We start from the raw sequence: 19103 nt of genomic DNA on the forward strand, positions 1-19103 counted from the left end.
TCTCTAAATGTTTGTACGTCTTTAAATGTTTTGATGAATTGAACAATGTGGACCCTGTTGTAAACAAGTGTAATGCTTAATTGGGTCGTCCACTCACAGTTGACAGTCTTTGTATTGAGTTTGTGCTTAAAATGTACTGTAAATTCTACAAACTGTTAATAAATATTTCAATCAATCAAAACTCCAATGCATTCCGTAAACTTCCGGTTGTCCCCATTCGTTGTCCCCATTCAATAGAAGTCTGTGTAGAAGAGCCGCCATTGGACTGGCCCCATGAAGTGAACAGAGTTTGCCTAACTCTGTCTTACTCTATGGCTCTGGAGTAACCGTCAGGGTTTTACAGTGCAGGTATGCCATTCATAATAATTGTGTCTCTTTGTCTTTTAAGAGCATGAACAGACTGTGGAGTGCTGGGCTGACTGAGACTAATATGTGTGAGTCCAGACGATGGTTTGGCACTGTCCTCTCAGTATGCTACCTCGCAGCCATTCTTCTCCTTTAAAAATCTGGGTCAATAGCAGACTTTGTGCTTCCCTCTGGGCTTCCAGCCACGCTGTGGGGCTGGAGCATGTGTTTAACTTTCACGCTTTGAATTTCAAATGGGGCCCGCTCTAGCATATATCAACCGTGCATAAAAATATAGTGAAAGTCAAGTGAAAGTGCCCCTTTACCTATCGAAATGCTCAAAGCGATATTCCATTGCTGCTGGAATGAGGGTGGCAATTTAAGTATCCATGATATTATTTCCTATAAACTTGCACTGCCAGTAGACATCTTACAAGCACAGGAATGCAGAATTACCTTATCACAATAATTACCCTTAGTGGTACTGCAAGGAATTGGGCCTAAATTCTCCTCTCAATCATATTGCAACAGCACGGAAGATGCAATAATGCATAATCATGGCAGAAACAACAAACATATGCCAAGCTCCCTTCTATTCCCAAACTGGGGCAGCGTCACTGCAGGGATTTAGGTGGCTGCATGTGGCTCACACGATGATTTGCGGAGGGAGAAAGTGGCACAGTACCCACCAGAGCATGAATTCGGGAAGTATTTTTCCACCCACAGCATGGTGAGCGAAGCCTTCAGCCGGTCAGCAGGAGATCTCGAACCATTTCTCTGACACAAAGGCCACAGGGATGAGTTGCCTTTCAGTGGGAGAAGGTCTGTGGAAGTCAAGAGCAGTGTGTAAGACATGCAAAAAAAAAGCCTAGATCAATAGAGGATATCGACACTGTCAGGCTAAACATCTTGTATCTCCGTACTATTTATTATTTTTAATCCATTTAGGAATGAGACCAGATTCTATTAAAGTTTTCTGAAAAACCTATGTTTCTATATCAGTAGTGCTCAAACTATTTCATGTCAAGGATGCTAAAATTCATATGAAATCGTCCGCCGGCACCTATCTGAAAATATCTTGTTCCAGGAACAAGTGCATCTACAAGCTCACCAATCGTTGCATTGCTCGTAGATATGCTATTTTGACATCATGACATGCTACCCCACCTGTCTGCGGTTATTCAACCAATGAAACATATTACAATAAGAACACTTGCTTGCAACATTTTATCCATTTGAGGTTATTTTCTCTATTCGTGAATAGTGCAATTTGTAGATCTGACTCTTTGTCCCAAAATATGGACGATCATAGGGTTCATGTGCATGAAGTCTCGTACAGTTTACCTATTTCCATTATAAGCTGTTTTGTAGACGGGTGTCTGCTGGATCATCTCATCTGTGTAGATGGGGACGGCGGTCCGCACGCACTCGTGCGAGCACTGCAGGCTGTCATTGTAGGCAGTGAAGATGTCCACCTTGCTGGGAACCCGGGCAGGCGTGAAGTCTGTCAGGTTCTGGCAGCTCTCCTCCTGCTGGTGAATCTTACGCTGATGGCTATTGTGACGGCCATTCGCCGACTGTGCACAGCTACAAAAACACGTACCAAAGACAAGAAACAAACATAAAATCGTACCGTGCACCTCAAGGCCTGTCGCCCTGGCACCGTGCAAGGCAGTACAAGGTTTAAAGGGGCTCTAAAACCCTTTGTGAGTTTACTGTCATTAAAACATTCAAATAATTGATTGGCCATATCAATTCATTTGATTTATATAGTGCCAAGTCATCACCATCTTCGTCAAACAAGTTACCTCAAGACACTTTGTAGAGCAGGTCGAGCTTGACGAAGTGGCATGCTGGCATTTGACACAATCACGTCGGCACACACATCTTATCACACTGATACTTATTGTTATTTTGTTTTTGTAGTGTTTAGTTTTTTGCTTCCTGGCTGCAATATCTCACAAAACTTGCCTATAGGGTTTTGTTCCCTTTTTAATTACAAAATTGATGGTAAGGTAAGGAATCTTTCCTACCAGTTTTTAAGGACTAGAGTTGTGATCAAGGCTGCGATAACCATGATGAGAGACACAGTGATTGTGATTATCTGGTGAATTGCCAAACCTGCAGAGAGAGAGAGAGAGGAGAGAGAGACAGAGAGACAGAGAGAGAGTAAATTAAGGAACATCATGCCATACATCCATGCAAGGATCACAGGGTTGAACACAATGAACAGTGCCCACATTGTGGAAGACAAGCTGATTTTTCTTTTTTTCATGAACATTCATGGAGATCACACCCACGGCTATTCATAATTTAAACGCAACATGAATTATTCTATTAAAGCATAGCCAAGCGTCGGCATAATGGATTTCCATGGTCCAAGTTTCCCCTTAACTACTTTAACTCCATCTAAAACTTGAGGCGAAATAAACGTATTTGAATTCATAGTTGCACAGATGTAAATTATGACCATACTGTGCTGTGTACGAGGTCTATATCTTGCAGTAATTTGCGGAATTTGTTGATTTTATTAGTAGGAAACAAGTAAAGGATATTGTAGAAAGACCGGAGAGGTGAAGCACAGAGGAGCTATGGATCGTGATTATGTTATAAATGCTCTGGCTGGGTCATCCTGTGCACCTCAATGTACTGTAGGATCCCAGTCTTTTAAGCTTTTATGCAGTTCGAATAGAGATCGACACCAGCAAAGCTATTCGACTGTGAAAGTGAAACGAGGTCATTCACAGGATTTGAAAGCCTGTTTTATCTGTCTTGGCATTCTGAAATGAAAGGTATCTGAATTAGATGAATCTTTCAACCGTGCCACATTTTTGTCACAAGGGGGTCTGTCTGTCTGTCTGTCTGTCTGTCTGTCTTTCACCACCCTATTTTAGACATGGCATTGTGCATGCATGCGTGTGTGTGTGTATACTGTATACTAGGGGTGTAACGATACAATTTAACAGCGATACGATACATATCGCGATGCATGGTTGACGATACGATACATGGATGATATTGGTTAATATAATTATGGCGATACGATACGATTCAATGAATCATTAAATTCAATAAAATCAGTAAATATTTAGCAAAGAAATTAAATCTGTGTGAAAGTGGATAGTTCTGTTTTAAGTTAAAATGGATATAAATAAGTAAACACAGTGATTCTCTGGAAAATACATAGGCATTATATTTGAACACAGCTCGACAAACCCGTACCTTGACATGAACACAGAGAATAATAATACACACATTTATTGATAGACCAAGTGTAGCGATATTGAATGAAAAAGTAAATATTTTCTTCTTAAAATTGCTAAATAGTACTTAGTATTGATGCAATAATGCAAAATGATACGTTACGATACAAAGTCAAACAATTCGATATGTTGTTTACATTTCGATATAGATAAAATCTATTTGTCGATGCAGTTACTATATCGTTACACCAATAATATATACTGAATATACCTGGCTGGTTGAAAGCAAAGTAGTGGAGTAATGCTATACACACAAGCTCTGGAGTGACAGGATTGTGAGCAGCCAGTCGCCACTTAAAGATGGGGTGCCATGATATTTGTTTTTTTTTCCAGTTTTTCATGTGTTTATGAGGTGACAGTACTTCATTAGACCCCTTGCAGTGGTTGTTATGTGCAATGATGTCTGCCCTTTATATTTAGAGTTTCTTCCTGGAGGTTGAAACCTTGACAGTCAAACATGCCAATGAAAAACAGTGATCATAATATCAACCCATCTCCCTTTATCAGCTGTGGGTGCGGCTTCAGTTAAGGTGGATCACCACCCATCACCACCCACCAGGCAAACCAGGCATAGGCTACTTGATGAACTGGTTGGCCACAAAAACAACATGTTAACAAAAACTGTACACTTTTTTGACAAAATTCTTCCTCTTATCTAATAATAACAACTGACCCTAAAACTGTTTTAGGGTGGAAAATAATCACGGCACTCCATCTTTCAGTGCTGTCACTAGTCTCTACCTGGAGACTTTTCTACTGCCACGCACTATACTTCCCCTTTGTTCTGTGGACACAGCCAGCGACAGCATGGCCTTATGCTATTAGCCAGTTCAAAAGCCTGCTCAATGGTACCTTGTGGGGGAGAAGAGTGTCACATAGTTCGTTTTTCCCAGCCAGGATATTCCCCATGTAATGTTTTGAATAGAAAGTCAACCCCCGTCACCCTTGGCCCTCTCTCTCTCGCTCGCTCGCTCGCTGCCTTTCTCCTTCCCACGATGTTAAAGGTGTAGACCACATCCGTCCCATCGCCTGAAGGGATGCAACGCTCTGATTGGTTCAGAAACTTCAGAGCCCACCGTTTCCGTTTCACGACTACACTTTTAAGTTACACATATTTTCTGGTAATAATCTGGGTAAAATGTGCTGCATTGCATGGGTAAAGGGGAAGACAATTACAATTTACAATTTAGCAGACGCTCTTAATCCAGAGCGATTTACATTAAAGGTGTAGGGAAACGGAAATGGTGGATATTTTATTTCGCATCCCTCCAGGCTATGGGGTCTCAAAATCTGTGACTTACTGCGCGTGAATTTCGTTTGTAAACAAAGTGACACTGATTATTTCTAACATACACAACCTATATACATATTTTAGCGTGATGATTATGTTTAAAACAAGTAATACATTGTCTGGATGTCATCTTGAATGAGATTAAAAAAGGAGTAGTTCTTTAATCAACTCCAGCTGTGGAGGAGGAGGACAACGTATGGGAATCAAACTGGTTAAAGGCGTAGTGAAATGAAAAATAAGTTTTTCACACTTTTAGACCACATCGGCTGTTATCGATGTGTATCTCTACACGTCAACACGCAGCACGTTTTCAGGAAGTAATTAAAAAATATTAGTATGGAATTTTGATATAAAAACACACAGAAATGAGAATTTGTCCATTTTTTTGGGCATCCATTGTTAGGTATGCCCATATGATGACCACGGATATGGTCTAAAAGTGTGAAAAACTTATTTCACTACGCCTTTTAGCAAGAACAAAAATGCACTTTATTGTGAAGGGACGACAGGATGAGGAGAGGTGTTGCTGCGTAATTGTCGAGAGTAATGGCTGTGCGCGATATTGTCAAAACTATTTGTATCATCAATACACCTGTATCAACAGAATAATTATGTCATTGTATATACTGAATATGGGGGGGCCTCATATTTAGTCTTCAGATTCCTAAAGGCTCATTCATAGTCTGGATTTTCGGTGGTGAGGTGACCACCGAACTACAACATGACGTCACGAGCCGCGGTGAAGAGCAAACCACCACCCCAGCCCTTCTCTCTGTTTTTACTCACCACCGCTCAACGTTATTTCAGCTCCGGTGGTCAGCTCACCACCGAAAATCCAGACTATGAATGAGCCTTAATGCCGCCCCTGGTACTGCCATGCACATATTATTCTTGTGTGGGTATGTTATCCAGAAGTATAATACTGGTTTCAAGTGGGAGAGGTGATAATACTACTTTTATGCACTGAATGTTCTACACAGAATTAAGTGCTAAAAGTGTTCTCTACGTGAATTCCAAAAATACATTTGGCGTTATCAGATCAGATCTGATAACGCCAAAGGTATAGTTCCCACCTTTAAAGTAAAGAATTATTGGGAGCTGAAATTGATGTGCAGACTTCAGATCAGATCTCACCATCACAGCACATTTGTTATTTAGTGAATAGCTTTAATTTCGTTTTAGTCACATTTTCGTCACCTGGAATGTTTTTGTCGACTAAATATCATAACATTTTATTCGACTAAATCTACAGTTGATTTAGTCGACTAAAATGTATTGTATTTCGGCAGGCTTGATGCCGTCATAACGACTGATTGAAGTGTAAAATGACTTCTAAAATTAGTATTTTACTTATACTGGATCTCTTGTCCACTAGTCCCTTCCTAACATTTATTTGTTTTTATTTGTCAACATATTTAGTCTTAGTTTTAGTCATCACAGCTTAGTTTTCATCTAGTTTTTATTCAGTTTTCCTCAGTGTAAAACGATAGTCAACGAACATGTTTCGCCATAGTTTTAGTCGACAAAATGGACACTACTGGAATTCACGCTAATTGGTTGAAAACCACAGTCCTAGACCAAGGAAAAATATAATGTATATTCATATAGGGCTGGGGCGGTATGGGATTTTTATTACCGCGGTTATTGCCGGCCCCCATAATTTTTTTTTTTTTTTTGGGGGGGAATAATAAGAGGGCTAATAAAAGTTACAGGTATGGTGTGTGCGATATTAATTGTGAGATTACCATAATGACGGTAATCATTAAAGGACCACTTTTGAACCTATCTTCATATAATAGGTCCTCACTAATAGTCATGATAAAATGGCACGTTTCTTTCTACTCGGTCTGTGTCACATAGGAGGCCTAATCTAATTGAATACCCCTGCCATAAAGCATTACACTTGTTTACAAGAGGGTCCACCATTTTCAATTCATCATATCATTTTGTACACTATGCACTTCTATAAAGCCAAAAACAGGAAATCATCATAAAGGAGGTAAAAAGGGGGAAAACGTATACAGTGAGGGGGGGAAAGGGGTGGTGGAGTCAAGGGATTCACATCTTAATGACAGTTGGTAGGGCGTTCCACATTTTTGTGGCATAGGAGTGAAATGAATTTAGGTGGACCCTCTTGTAAACAAGTGTCCACTCACAGTTAACAGTCTTTGTATTGAGTTGTGCTTGAAATGTAGTGTAATTCTGCAAACTGTTAATAAATATTTTAATCAATCAATCAATCCTTGTTTGTGCCGAATCTGGGTTGCACATGTTTTTTTTTAACTCCCTCTGGTGTTGTTGTGTTGCTGGCATGATTAGACTGACTGAGCGTCACTGTTTATTATGATACACTTTTCATTTCATAAAAAAAAAAAATATATATATATATATATATATATATATATTTTAACCGCGGTAATGAACCCGATACCGCGGTATGCGTTACATACCGGCGGTATGGCGGTATTGCGGTTATTGCACCCAGCCCTATATTCATAGCAACAGAACAAGCCAATACCCAAAGGTTATAGTGATTTTACAGTCAAAGCAAAGCCAAGTTTTCAGATTTTATGGGAGTAGTTGATGGTCCCAAATAGCAGTTACACTTAAGCCTTAATGAATGCTAATATAAATTCTTCAAGTGAGCTTCCACTTGAGGGATCTTGCTGTTGCAACAGCAGATGTTGGACTAGCAGATGTCTATGCACTTGCTTGCATTATTCCGCCGCACTAATCTGCAGTGCAAAACGCGGCATTGTTTTTTGTTTTTTTGTTTAAACCCCCGTGAGAGCTGATCCCTCACTTTTTTGCTGGAGGGGAGTGTAATCCTCAAACAGCCGTTCGGTACAGCGCATTGTACCTCACTTTTTTGCTGGAGGGGAGTGTAATCCTCAAACAGCCTTTCGGTACAGCGTATTGTAACGTGTACGGTACGTGTGTGGGTGAGAGAAGTGATACATGCGCTTGGGGGGGATGACAGTACGCACTGCAGCAGCAGGTGACATGTGGCGGGAAGGAAAAAAAAGAAAAAAACGGCACGATGAAAGGGGTCTCGCGGGCCCCATACATCTCACTTCTCTATCAGCCCAGCTGCCACAGTCGCTGATACGGGCCAATTTATCTTTGGGATGACACAAAATGAGCTGTTATAAAAAAAATCTAAATAAAAAAAAAGGACACCGACGTATGCACTGTGCACTGGGATAATGAACTCCAGTCAGGCAGGGGTTTCAACACCAGAGGTGAGCCAGTTCAGCATTGGATTAATGATATCTATGGTGGGCTCGCCGAAGGCCACGCCTCTTTCTCACAATTCTAGTCCCTTGCCGCCGCGAAAAAGCAAATTAACTTATCAGGAGAGTCAATTGACATCCCCACCCTTCCTCTCTAGCTCGCATAAAGGCTGCAAGTTGAAAGCGTGGGTTTATAAAATTAACTTCTCTCCCAGTTCAGGGATGATACAGCCCGCCCTTGACCTTGATCATAGCTGACGTCTCCTCTGAGAATACATTTCATTTCATGTCCATGTCAGTGTGAAAGGCGGGCAGTTCTCAGGGCAAGGATTTAACATTTTTTTGGGGGGTGGGGTGGGTTTGGGCTGTGGAATAAATGAAGCTCACAAAGAGAGGTGTAGTCGTGCAAGACCTCCCAACTTTTAGTCCATTATAACCTAATTTCTTGGGGCAGTGCATTAGAGTGGTGGGAGTTAATGACCTGGGCTGACAAATCTGCGAGAGGAGGCAGCTAGGCCAGTTTCCCAGTTACGACTGCCAGGTGGATGGAGCAACATTTGGCTCGGTCGCCTCAGACTCATTGCATTCTGGCAGCCAGGCTGAACGATCACCTCTGGAGTCACCTTGCTTTAGAGGATCTAGGGTAGGATTTGCATCATCATACCACAGGAGGGACAGAAAATATAGTAAAGCTTCACTTTGTTGTGAAACCGCGTCGCTTTGTTAAAATAACATAATAAAAATGGTTTATTTTCGTCAAGTGTAAGGATGACATGTGAGAGTGCGAGGTGGAAAAGAGACAAGAGAGGGGAGGAGAGGTATAGAGAGCCTTTGGCCGCTGTGCCAGCATGATTTTAGCCCTAGCAAAACTCCCAGAGAGAAATAAATGAGTTTTCCACCTCCATGGTTATGACACTGATGAATATATCACAGGAAAGCATGCATGGCGGACTAATGAAATCTCTTGCGCGGTCTACTTTTAATAAGACCTCCATATAGAGATGCGGCAGATGCCCTGCATTTTGGCACAACATGATCCCTGTGCTTTAGACCCACTGTTGACCTGTCTGTCTAGCATCAAATGTTGGATGAGTGAGAACTTTCTCAAGCTAAATGAGGATAAGACAGAAGTTCTCATAATCGGTTCTAGCGAGCAGAAAGAATCAATAATAAGCAGACTTGGCAACCTGACTGTAGAAAGTAACAGTACAGTAAAGAACCTGGGGGTTATTATTGATTCTGAATTGAATTTTAATTCACACATTAATCATGTTACCAAGATTGCCTTTTTTCACCTTAGAAATATTGCACGAATCAGAGCCTATTTGTCCTTGGACGATGCTAAAACGCTAATCCACGCCTTTGTTTTTTCCCGGCTTGACTACTGCAATGCACTCTTTTCAGGACTGCCTAAGAAAACAACTGACAGACTACAACTTGTCCAAAATGCAGCAGCTAGAGTTTTAACTAGAACTAAGATGAGAGAACATATTACCCCAGTTTTGGCATCACTGCACTGGCTTCCGGTTGTTTTTAGGATTGATTTTTAAATGATTTTACTTGTCTATAAAGCTCTCAATGGTCTCGCACCTTCCTACCTACATGACTGCCTGCCTAAATATGTCCCAAACCGGCCCCTAAGGTCTTCCACTGCTGGCCTGGGGCCTATTTCACGAAACTTGGATTAGAGATTAAGCCGGGCTTTAACACATATCCTGGCTTAATATATCCTGGATCAGTGCTTAACCGGTTTCATGAAAGCTGGTTGATCTTGCCAGATTAACTTAACCAGTTAACCTGGATATGTTGAGGCTTGATTCGGTTTCATGAAAGTGATGCTACATAAGTTACCATGGAAACTAATGCTTTGGACTTAGCCTGCTCCGGACCAGGCTAACAGCCTGGTTTAACCTAATCCTGATGTCTTTACTGTTCATTAAGCAGTCAAACTGATCACAAACCAATGATGTTTTCCAGATGTATTCAATTATTATGGGTTTATGTTGCCTTATTTGTATCGGTCTGCATTAAAGGACTAATTTAAGCACTATATAAAATCAAATAACCAAAATATATAGGCTGCACAACATCATGACAGCTTGTGAGCTTGTAGATCAGCTGCTTTTGGTGAATGTTCCCCATGAATAGGTTTGCTGTCGTGCAAGTGCACGGTTAAGAAGAATTATTATATTATATTATATTATTATAATTTTTTTTTGTAAAAGTGAAAACCACTAAATATTACCATTACTCATTGTTTTACAACATATTACCATTGTAACGTTTCACCCACTACTAGTCCTACATACTTACACCTAGAAACCCCATTCAAACCTATTTAGGTTCATCCTACGGTGGACATGTGTGCCTGAAAAGGAATCTTTGAAATGTTTCATCTTTTTAGAAATATAGTGCTTTCAAATTTGAGACATTTATAGGCAGATAGTGGCACTTAAAAAAATCACTTTCACCTAGAAACTCCATTCACACTTTGTAAAATTCAGCTTACTGTGGAGACACATGCTGGAACTTTTTACTTTGAAATGTTTTGTAGTTTCTGAGTTATTTAACTTAAACGCCCAATGCATTCTCAATGGCAATAGCACAAACTTTGGCATGCTACATGAACCCATGACCCGGACCTGTCTGGACAACAACCCCCTTCCCCAAAGGTAGCTCCCTCAGAGGAGGGAGTTATGGCCAAATATCACAATGCGACAATATCATTATGCTTACAATATTAAGAATTCTGTTTTAAGTTAATAGTAGTGGTAAAATGTAAACTATATATTTGGGGTAGTTAATCATTCAGTCTATCCACTATTGAGAGTATGTTCAGCAGCAGTATTTATTTTAGAAGCTTAAGTCCTTGTATCAGTAAGTCTTGAATAGATTAGTAAAGATAATGAGATATACAGAAGGGGGCTGTAATGCAACTATTAAGGATGCAAACTGCCATAATACCGCATGAAGAAGAAGGATCAGTAAATCTGTGATCCACATAAGGGGTCTAGAGACAAAAAGCCAGACTGTCTATTAAGCCAGGCTTGCTGATCCCGGCTCGCCAAATCCACCAATTCTGAGCCTCGCTTGGCTTTAGTGGAACGGAATAAACCAGGCTGTAAAGATCAGGATTTAAAAAGCCTGGCTTTGGCCTAAATCCTGGATTAGTTAATCCAAGTTTCGTGAAATAGGCCCCTGCTCGCTTTGCCTAAAAAAATGGCAACAAAAAAATACGGGGAAGCAGCTTTTTGCTTCTATGGGCCGTCGGCATGGAACAAGCTCCCATTGTACCTTCGTCAGGCAGCCTCTGTAGACATTTTTAAAGCTCAGCTCAAGACCCACCTCTACAACATTGCTTTTAAGTGATCTTTTATTTATTTTTTATTATTCATGTTCTCACTGTATTTTATTACTGCTTGTTTCTTTTAATGTCGTTGCCTTGCTTTATCTGTTCTTATCTTTGTACCACTGCCTTCTCCTGATTTGACACTGCGCTATTGTATTTTAACTGCATGCCTGTTTTAATGCTGTTTTGTTTTGCTTTTGTTTTTATTATCTTTTCTGCCCTGTAAAGCACTTTGAGCTACATTTATGTATGAAAGGTGCTATATAAATAAAGTTTATTATTATTATTATAAATAATGTATCCTGGAGCTGTATGAAAATTTGCCTGCATGAGTAAATGTCCTTTCATATCACAGCTCTTGTTGCTTCGCTTCTCAATTGCCTTCCACCATTATTAATACCATTGGCGCTTGCACTGCATAAGTTGTTTTAGCTTTGTAACAGAAGCCAGTTCAAGGCAGTGGTGAACAAAATGAGGAATGTGTACAAAAGAGAATTAGGTGCAGCTGATCTGTGGGGAGCCGATCTATAAGCACACAAGAGTTCACAGGGTCAAATGATTCAAACCTGTCCATTTCATTTGTAATGCATTACACTACACATCTGGGAAGTGTGCAGACGACTGCCTGCCAAGCAGTGAGACCATCCCTGACACACACACACGCACAGTGAGAGACAGACAGACAGACAGACAGGAGCACTGCTGTCAAAGGTGGCCCGCTGATGGCTAGTGATTGCCAATTAACGGTAGTGTCAAAGTGTCAATCTAGGCTGATTTCCACTGAGTCTCTGGGCAATCTGAACACTTCCTGAAGAAGTGGGCGCTGAGAGTGTTTGAGAGAGAGAGAGAGAGAGAGCTGAGAGACCAAGGGAGTGAAAGGCAATGTAAGAGGGATAGATCACAGACAAATATTCAATATGACTTTTTAACTGGTGTCAAAAACTCATCGCTAGCTGCATAATCCAGTCAGTCAAGGTGGCAAACTCATGAAGTAAAGGTTTTTAGACTGAGCTCTATTGGTGCAGGCCAAGACTCCCAGGCAAAAAAAGGAAGAACATTTTGGAAATGAGCAAGTAAATTCAAATCATGTTGATGACGGTGGCTATTTTTATATACAGTACGTACTGTCACAAATTTGCACTATTGAGGATTTGAGACAGGCCCACAATGTATTCTCCAAGTCATTGGAGAATTCGCTCTTTCATTCTCTACCGGCAAATTATGTCACTCATCACTGCTAATTAAACATTAAAAAAGCCTCCCAAAAAAGCCTCAAATGTCACTTTAAAAAAAGTGATGAAAGCAAAACCGTGCGCTACAGTACGTATTCCTTTGATGGACAAATAATAGATATTCTTCTCAGCCAACGACTGCACATAGCTTTTCCCTCCAGGAGGATGTGTCAAGGCATGACGAAAGAGTGCTGAGAGCAGGGAATAAAGTGAGGCAGCATCTGCTCTCCTCTGCCAAGGCCCCTCCGTCTCTCCTTGGCTGAGTTTCCTGTAAATCAGGCAAACTGATTGACTTGACTCTGCATGGCTGTCACCAGGCATCAGCATTTAAGTCCAGATTTAACGGTGGAGGAAAGGAGATTCATTTATTTATTTATTTTACCCGCTTTATTGAGAGTCAATATAGAGCAGGAACGGCGAGATTATTAGATTGCCATGGTAACCGCTGGGGAAAAGTGGTTCTCTCTGTGTCTCTCTGTGTCTCTCTTTTCTCTCTCTCTCTCTCTCTCTCTCTCTCTCTCTCTCTCTCTCTCTCTCCACAGAGAATATGCTCCGTTCCATCCAACGCCTCTACCAAGTACATCTCCCACGTACAGCAGGGTCACAATGTGAATGTATATGGCGTTTGGGTGTTTGCTTGCTTGTTTAAAAATAGATCCCATCATGCCTCACTTGAGCACTTAGCATACATTTTACATGTGCTCATCATTTAGCTCTGGAGTGGTTGTGTCATGTGTGTGTCGGTCTTACTTATTTACTCAGCTGTTCGTTTATAACCCCTCGTGAAGCTTCCTTTGCCCCCCGATCGCATCGTGCCAATTATCACTGCCTCCATAAATCTATAGGATGCGTGCTATTTGGGCAGAGATTATCACCTTTCACTCCTCCCCCCTTCCGGTTATCAATTAGATTATCACCTTTCACTCCTCCCCCCCTCCAGTTATCACTTTACCCCTCAACCCCTCCACTTGGAGGAGGCCATATGATGCGTTTTTCAAGTCTGCATTATGTATTCACTGGTCGGCATGCGGCCTCGGGGGCTTTCTTTCTGCTTATTACTCCACGCCACGGCTGGTGTTTAACCCTGTGAATTCCAGGTCGTCTAACCCAGGGGTTCTCAACCCGTGGGTTTTTGCAACTGAATGGCTGGAAAATGGAAATGAAGAGTTTACACATAGTACATGCATGCACCTTCCCTAATGATTATATCTGGTTTCAGTATTTATTCATGGTGTATTGTCTATTATTAAGGTTATTGTTTGAAGCCAATTTATATTGGGGGTCGGGAGGGGCGGGGCGGGGGTCCGAGACATTGCCAAAGCATTTCTGGGGTTCCCCGGCCAAAAACGTTGAGAACCCCTGGTTCCCAACCACTGGTACTACCACTGGTGGTACTTGAGCCCCCCCTCTGGTGGTACAGAGGGGGGGTAAAAATATTGAAATATTACTACAGGTAGTTCTTCTGACCAAAGCAATTGGTTGAAATAGATTTTCTCATTGCCATGCTGAAATGAGCATGACAGCACACCTAGCCGTTAACAGAAGATTTGAGAACGGAATAATCACATTAGAAATATCATCAGTTGTGCTGATTAGAGGTTAGACAGAGTTTTGTCAGAGCAGCAGCATTATATTGGCTTAGGAATGGAACAAAAGTGGCAAGTATGCACTCCTGTATTTTAACATCAGTTATTATACAGTAGATGATAGATGGATAACTTTATTGTCATTCAGCAGATACATAAAATGCATAAGAGAACAAAATGTCGTTTCACTGGCTTTTAGTATACTACTTAAAAGAGAACTAAAATACTACTAAAATCTCAAATCCACTTTTAAAAACAAATAAATTAAAAAGCACCATTAGCTCATAGAGAGACGGATATTGCACAACAGGAGTCCTTATAGCAGCATATGGGGGGGAAAGGTTAGGGGATATTGCACTTGCCAGAAGGCTCACTATGGTGGATTGGGTTTTTTTTTGTATTTTCTGAGGTGGTTAGTGAGGTACTTCAGTATAAAAAGGTTGGGAACCAATGCCCACTGGTTCTCAACATGTGGGTCGGGACCCGCAGGGGGTCTCCCCACATGATTTTAGGGTGGGTCCCCAGATGACAGTGAAGTGGCCATTTAAATACTTTTAACTCATAGACCGCTAGATGGCAGTAGTGATTGTTCACCGTTCTATTTGGTCGTAGAAGAAGACCGGCTCCCCAAAAACAGCAATGGCGGAGGTGGTCAGGCATTCATATTTTAGGCATTCATATTTTAGACGCGTGGTCACTGGGACTTGCTATTGAGCCACTAAACACGGTCGCTTTGTTCATCCAGTGCGATCTGAACTGTAAGTCTCATAAAAAGGACTAGAAATGCTCCAGCCCCCACCTTTCTGTTTATCCATGCATTGCGGCTGAAGGGAAAGCCAATTGAACACGGAGCTGCCGATCGACCGAGAGCTTTGATATGTTATGCTATGTTCACAATATTTATCAAACTAAATGTAATACCTCAACTGCTACACGTCCAGGTGCTTCTCAGGGTGGGGGGTCGATCCCATGCTCAAATATGATTATTTTGGGGGCGTCCCGGCCTGAAAGGGTTGTGAACCACTGGTCTAATTAGTACTGAGTTATGATGAGCGGCAGCTCTCCTCATCATGGCTTTAGTCTCATCATAATATCCATAATGACGCTGACAGCTCCATCTGCCCTGGTGGTGACGAGACAGGTGGAGCGCTGGCTATACTCGCACCACAATCACCAGGAACCAATGGAAGCATCTGGAGGACGTGCTTGCCCGCGCCACACACGCATCGCACGCACGCACGCACGGATGGTGAAAGGAACACTTTCAACAGGCAATGCCTCAGCAGGAGCTATAATCACAAATGAGTCCCACTTAATGGTGAAAAAAAGCGCTGCAAGATCCAGTTCAACAGCAGGAGCTATGATGTACCATCACAAACAACCAACACTGCCTTGTATGAACGTCAATACCTCATAAAGGTACTGTAATGGGCTGTGTGCACTCGCATGCACAATCGCACATACACGCACGCACATACATACTGTACACACACACACGCATGCACACACATTATAATGATGTACAATCATTTATGGCAGCTTGCTGCAGCGTGCATGGTGAAATGTGAATCACAGTGAGTTACAGCTATGAGGTGTGTTTGGTGGTCCTGAACGTACACACCTGAGCCCCGTGGACTCTTAACGAGACATAACAAATATAGCTGCACTGGAGATGCATGGTCACAACATCCATTGGAGGTATTATTATTATTTTTAAATTAATGTTTTTTGCGGCTTTCACCTTTATTTTATTTATAGAGGGACAGACAGTAGGCTGACAGGAAATGGGGAGAGAGATGGGGGAGTGACATGCAGTAAAGGCCGTCGAGATCAGGAGTCGAACCCGCGGCACACTGCCAGACTGGAATACCAGACAAGATGCCTGGACCGCTGAGCCACCGCCCAGGCCATGGGAGGTATTATTAACCCAGTGGTGGAAAGTAACTATAATTATACCACAGGTCGTTTCGAGGAAGCAATCTGATTGGTTGAAACGGCCTTCTAGCCATGGATAAACCATAGACTGTAAAAAATATGGACAAAGCGTTCCCCGGGTCTAACATGAACGTAAAATGAAGCCTGTAATAATATGCTAATTCCTGATGTAAGTCGCCATCTTTGGTACCAGCTGGCCATTGGCTGGCTCCGTTTTGTATACCAGCTGGTCATTGGCTGTCCAGACAACGAGGCGGGACTTCCCCCCTTCTTCTCCGTTGGTTTTTATTTTGACTCGAGTGGGAGGGGAATCCCGATCATAGACTGTAATGGTAGCCACGCCCCTCAGAACATACGCGATGTTTTTTTTTCTTTATGGTCATATTTTTAATTAATGGGACCATAATTTTCCAAAAAGAATATTATGACATTAGAAATGAGACTTTAAACTAGTGACTGGAAGAAGAAAGTATTCATGACCATGTTTATTAAGGTAATACAGTCTAGGTGAAGTTGGGCCAAAATACATGGGCCTCTATGGAGCTATGGGGCTTTTTGGGTCCGGTCCAGCGCCACAACAGGCCATTATATGAACTACCGATTTCAAATGAGGCTTCACGAAATATCTGGCTGACTGCCCCCCTGGGATAAACCAGCACAATTCACCACCTAATCAAAACAAAAAAATCAGCTTCTCTGTTTCCCCAGAGCGCTAGCAAACTCGGTGGCTAGTCTAGCTAGTTTCTTGGGACATTTGTGGTCGTAGTGACTACATCTGTCATTAAAAAAAATATTTTTTCAGCGATTTTCTTATTTTTTTAGGGTAAAAACTGTAACTGTATAATTGCAATATTACACTCTAGGGTTCAGTGATGCTTGCGGAACTCGACTACGTCTCGTTCCTGACCGCATCACTGTCGTGGCAATAATCACGTTAAACCACACCAAGTATATTAACCACCAACCAAGTATATTAACTTTACTTAAGTACTGTACTTAAGTACACTTTTGAGGTATTTGTACTTTACGTGAGTATTTCCAATTTCCAATGCTTTTACTCCACTACATCTCAGAGGTAAATATTTTACTTTTACTCCACTACATTATTTGAAAACTTTAGTTACTAGTTACTTTGTAGATTTTGATTATTATTACAAAACATACACTAACCACTTCACAATTTCATAACTTGAAATGGGACATTCTGCATAATGAGTACTTTTACTTTTGGTAAATTTTTATACCAATATGTTTGTACTTTCACTCAAGTAAATTTAGAATTCCTTACTTTTTTATTTTTACTACAGTACATTTAGATTGCAGTATTGATACTTTTACTGAAGTAAAACATTTTAGTTCTTTGTCCACCACTGTATTCACATTCACAGCAGTATCTCAACGGGCCTGAAAATTAAGGCCTGGTCCTAACTGATCAGGCCCGGCCCGGTCCGGCCCGGCTAATTAGCATAGACGTTAGACTGCCCAGTGAGTGCCCACCATTTTACTGAGCTCTCTTCTTAACCCTAGAACACTAAACATCCTTTTTGTCACATCATCACTAAACTTGGGTATATTTTACCCAATGTAAAATATTCCATAAAAACTATTTCTCATGAAAATATAAATGTAAGTAAAACAGCAATACATGGCAAAAAAAAGACCATTGTGAGTGTATGGGTTTTTTTCTCTATCACTAAACATTCACCCGTACACCTGCCTATAGAAAAAAACACGGATGTGGGCAGGGAAACAAACCTACGTTCTATGATGTCACTGAGCACCATGAAGGCACTGAAACACCCACCCACCTCAGACATATCAGCAACATTATGAAAATCACAAAAATATAATTGTCCGGGTGAAAATCACCTGTGCTTAGTGTTCTAGGGTTAAGAATGCTCATTAACAGATTCTATGTGCTCAGTGCAACTATTAGCTTGTCATTGACTCCCATGTTAGCGCGGCGGAAAGAATGACTTGTATCTCCTAATCCAGGGCGCTCTCCGTGGTGATGAATGGATCGATATGCTGGCGCTTCATTTCTGCTCCTCATCCGTCTCTCCCGCAAAATATGAACGATTTTTGGAGCGTAAAACAATATATTAAGATGATCGGGGATGTGAGGTCCCTTTGTAAAGTCAACTTTTTTAGGCAAGTGTTTCCTGTTTCATGGCTTTCAAAGTAAAAGCGATCAGACAACTCTTCCACTCTATAGCCTTTATTTTGAAGGCACTTTCTGTACTAAATGTGTTAAGCACCATTTTGGCTGTCATCACAAAGATAATTTTTTATTTATTAATAATAATAATAATAATAATAATAAACTTTATTTATATAGCACCTTTCATACATAAATGTAGCTCAAAGTGCTTTACAGAGCAGAAAAGATTATAAAAGCAAAACAAAACGGCATTAAAACAGGCAAGCAGTTAAAACAATAGGACAATGGTACAAAGATAAGAACAGATAAAATAAGGCAACGACATTAAAAACAAGCAGAATAAAAAAATAAAAAAAATAAAGATCACTTAAAAGCAATGTTGTAGAGGTGGGTCTTAAGCTGAGCTTTAAAAATGTCTACAGAGGCTGCCTGACGAAGGTACATGCCGACGGCCCGTAGAAGCAAAAAGCTGCTTCCCCGTATTTTTTAGTTGCCATTTTTTTAGGCAAAGTGAGCAGGCCAGCAGTGGACGACCTTAGGGGCCGGTTTGGGACATATTTAGGCAGGCAGTCAAGTAGGTAGGGAGGTGCGAGACCATTGAGAGCTTTATAGACAAGTAAAATAATTTTAAAATCAATCCTAAAAACAACAGGAAGCCAGTGCAGTGATGCCAAAACTGGAGTAATATGTTTTCTCATCTAAGTTCTA

The 19103-nt window shown here is 41.2% G+C and overlaps 1 protein-coding gene across 1 annotated transcript in view; it reads right to left on the reverse strand.

The window, feature by feature from the left end:
• Positions 1-1096: 1096 nt before the first annotated feature.
• Positions 1097-19103, reverse strand: part of ajap1 (adherens junctions associated protein 1) — a gene marked incomplete at both ends in the record, with an annotated part of 90860 nt that continues 72853 nt past the window's right edge. The window contains 3 exons of the mRNA XM_083770102.1: positions 1097-1169; positions 1690-1932; positions 2379-2466. Coding sequence (XP_083626228.1) covers positions 1097-1169; positions 1690-1932; positions 2379-2466 — 404 coding nt within the window. The remainder of the gene's footprint in view (positions 1170-1689; positions 1933-2378; positions 2467-19103) is intronic.

This window comes from Protomyctophum parallelum, assembly GCF_964188405.1.
Source record: "Protomyctophum parallelum genome assembly, chromosome: 7".
NCBI classification, from domain to species: domain Eukaryota; kingdom Metazoa; phylum Chordata; class Actinopteri; order Myctophiformes; family Myctophidae; genus Protomyctophum; species Protomyctophum parallelum.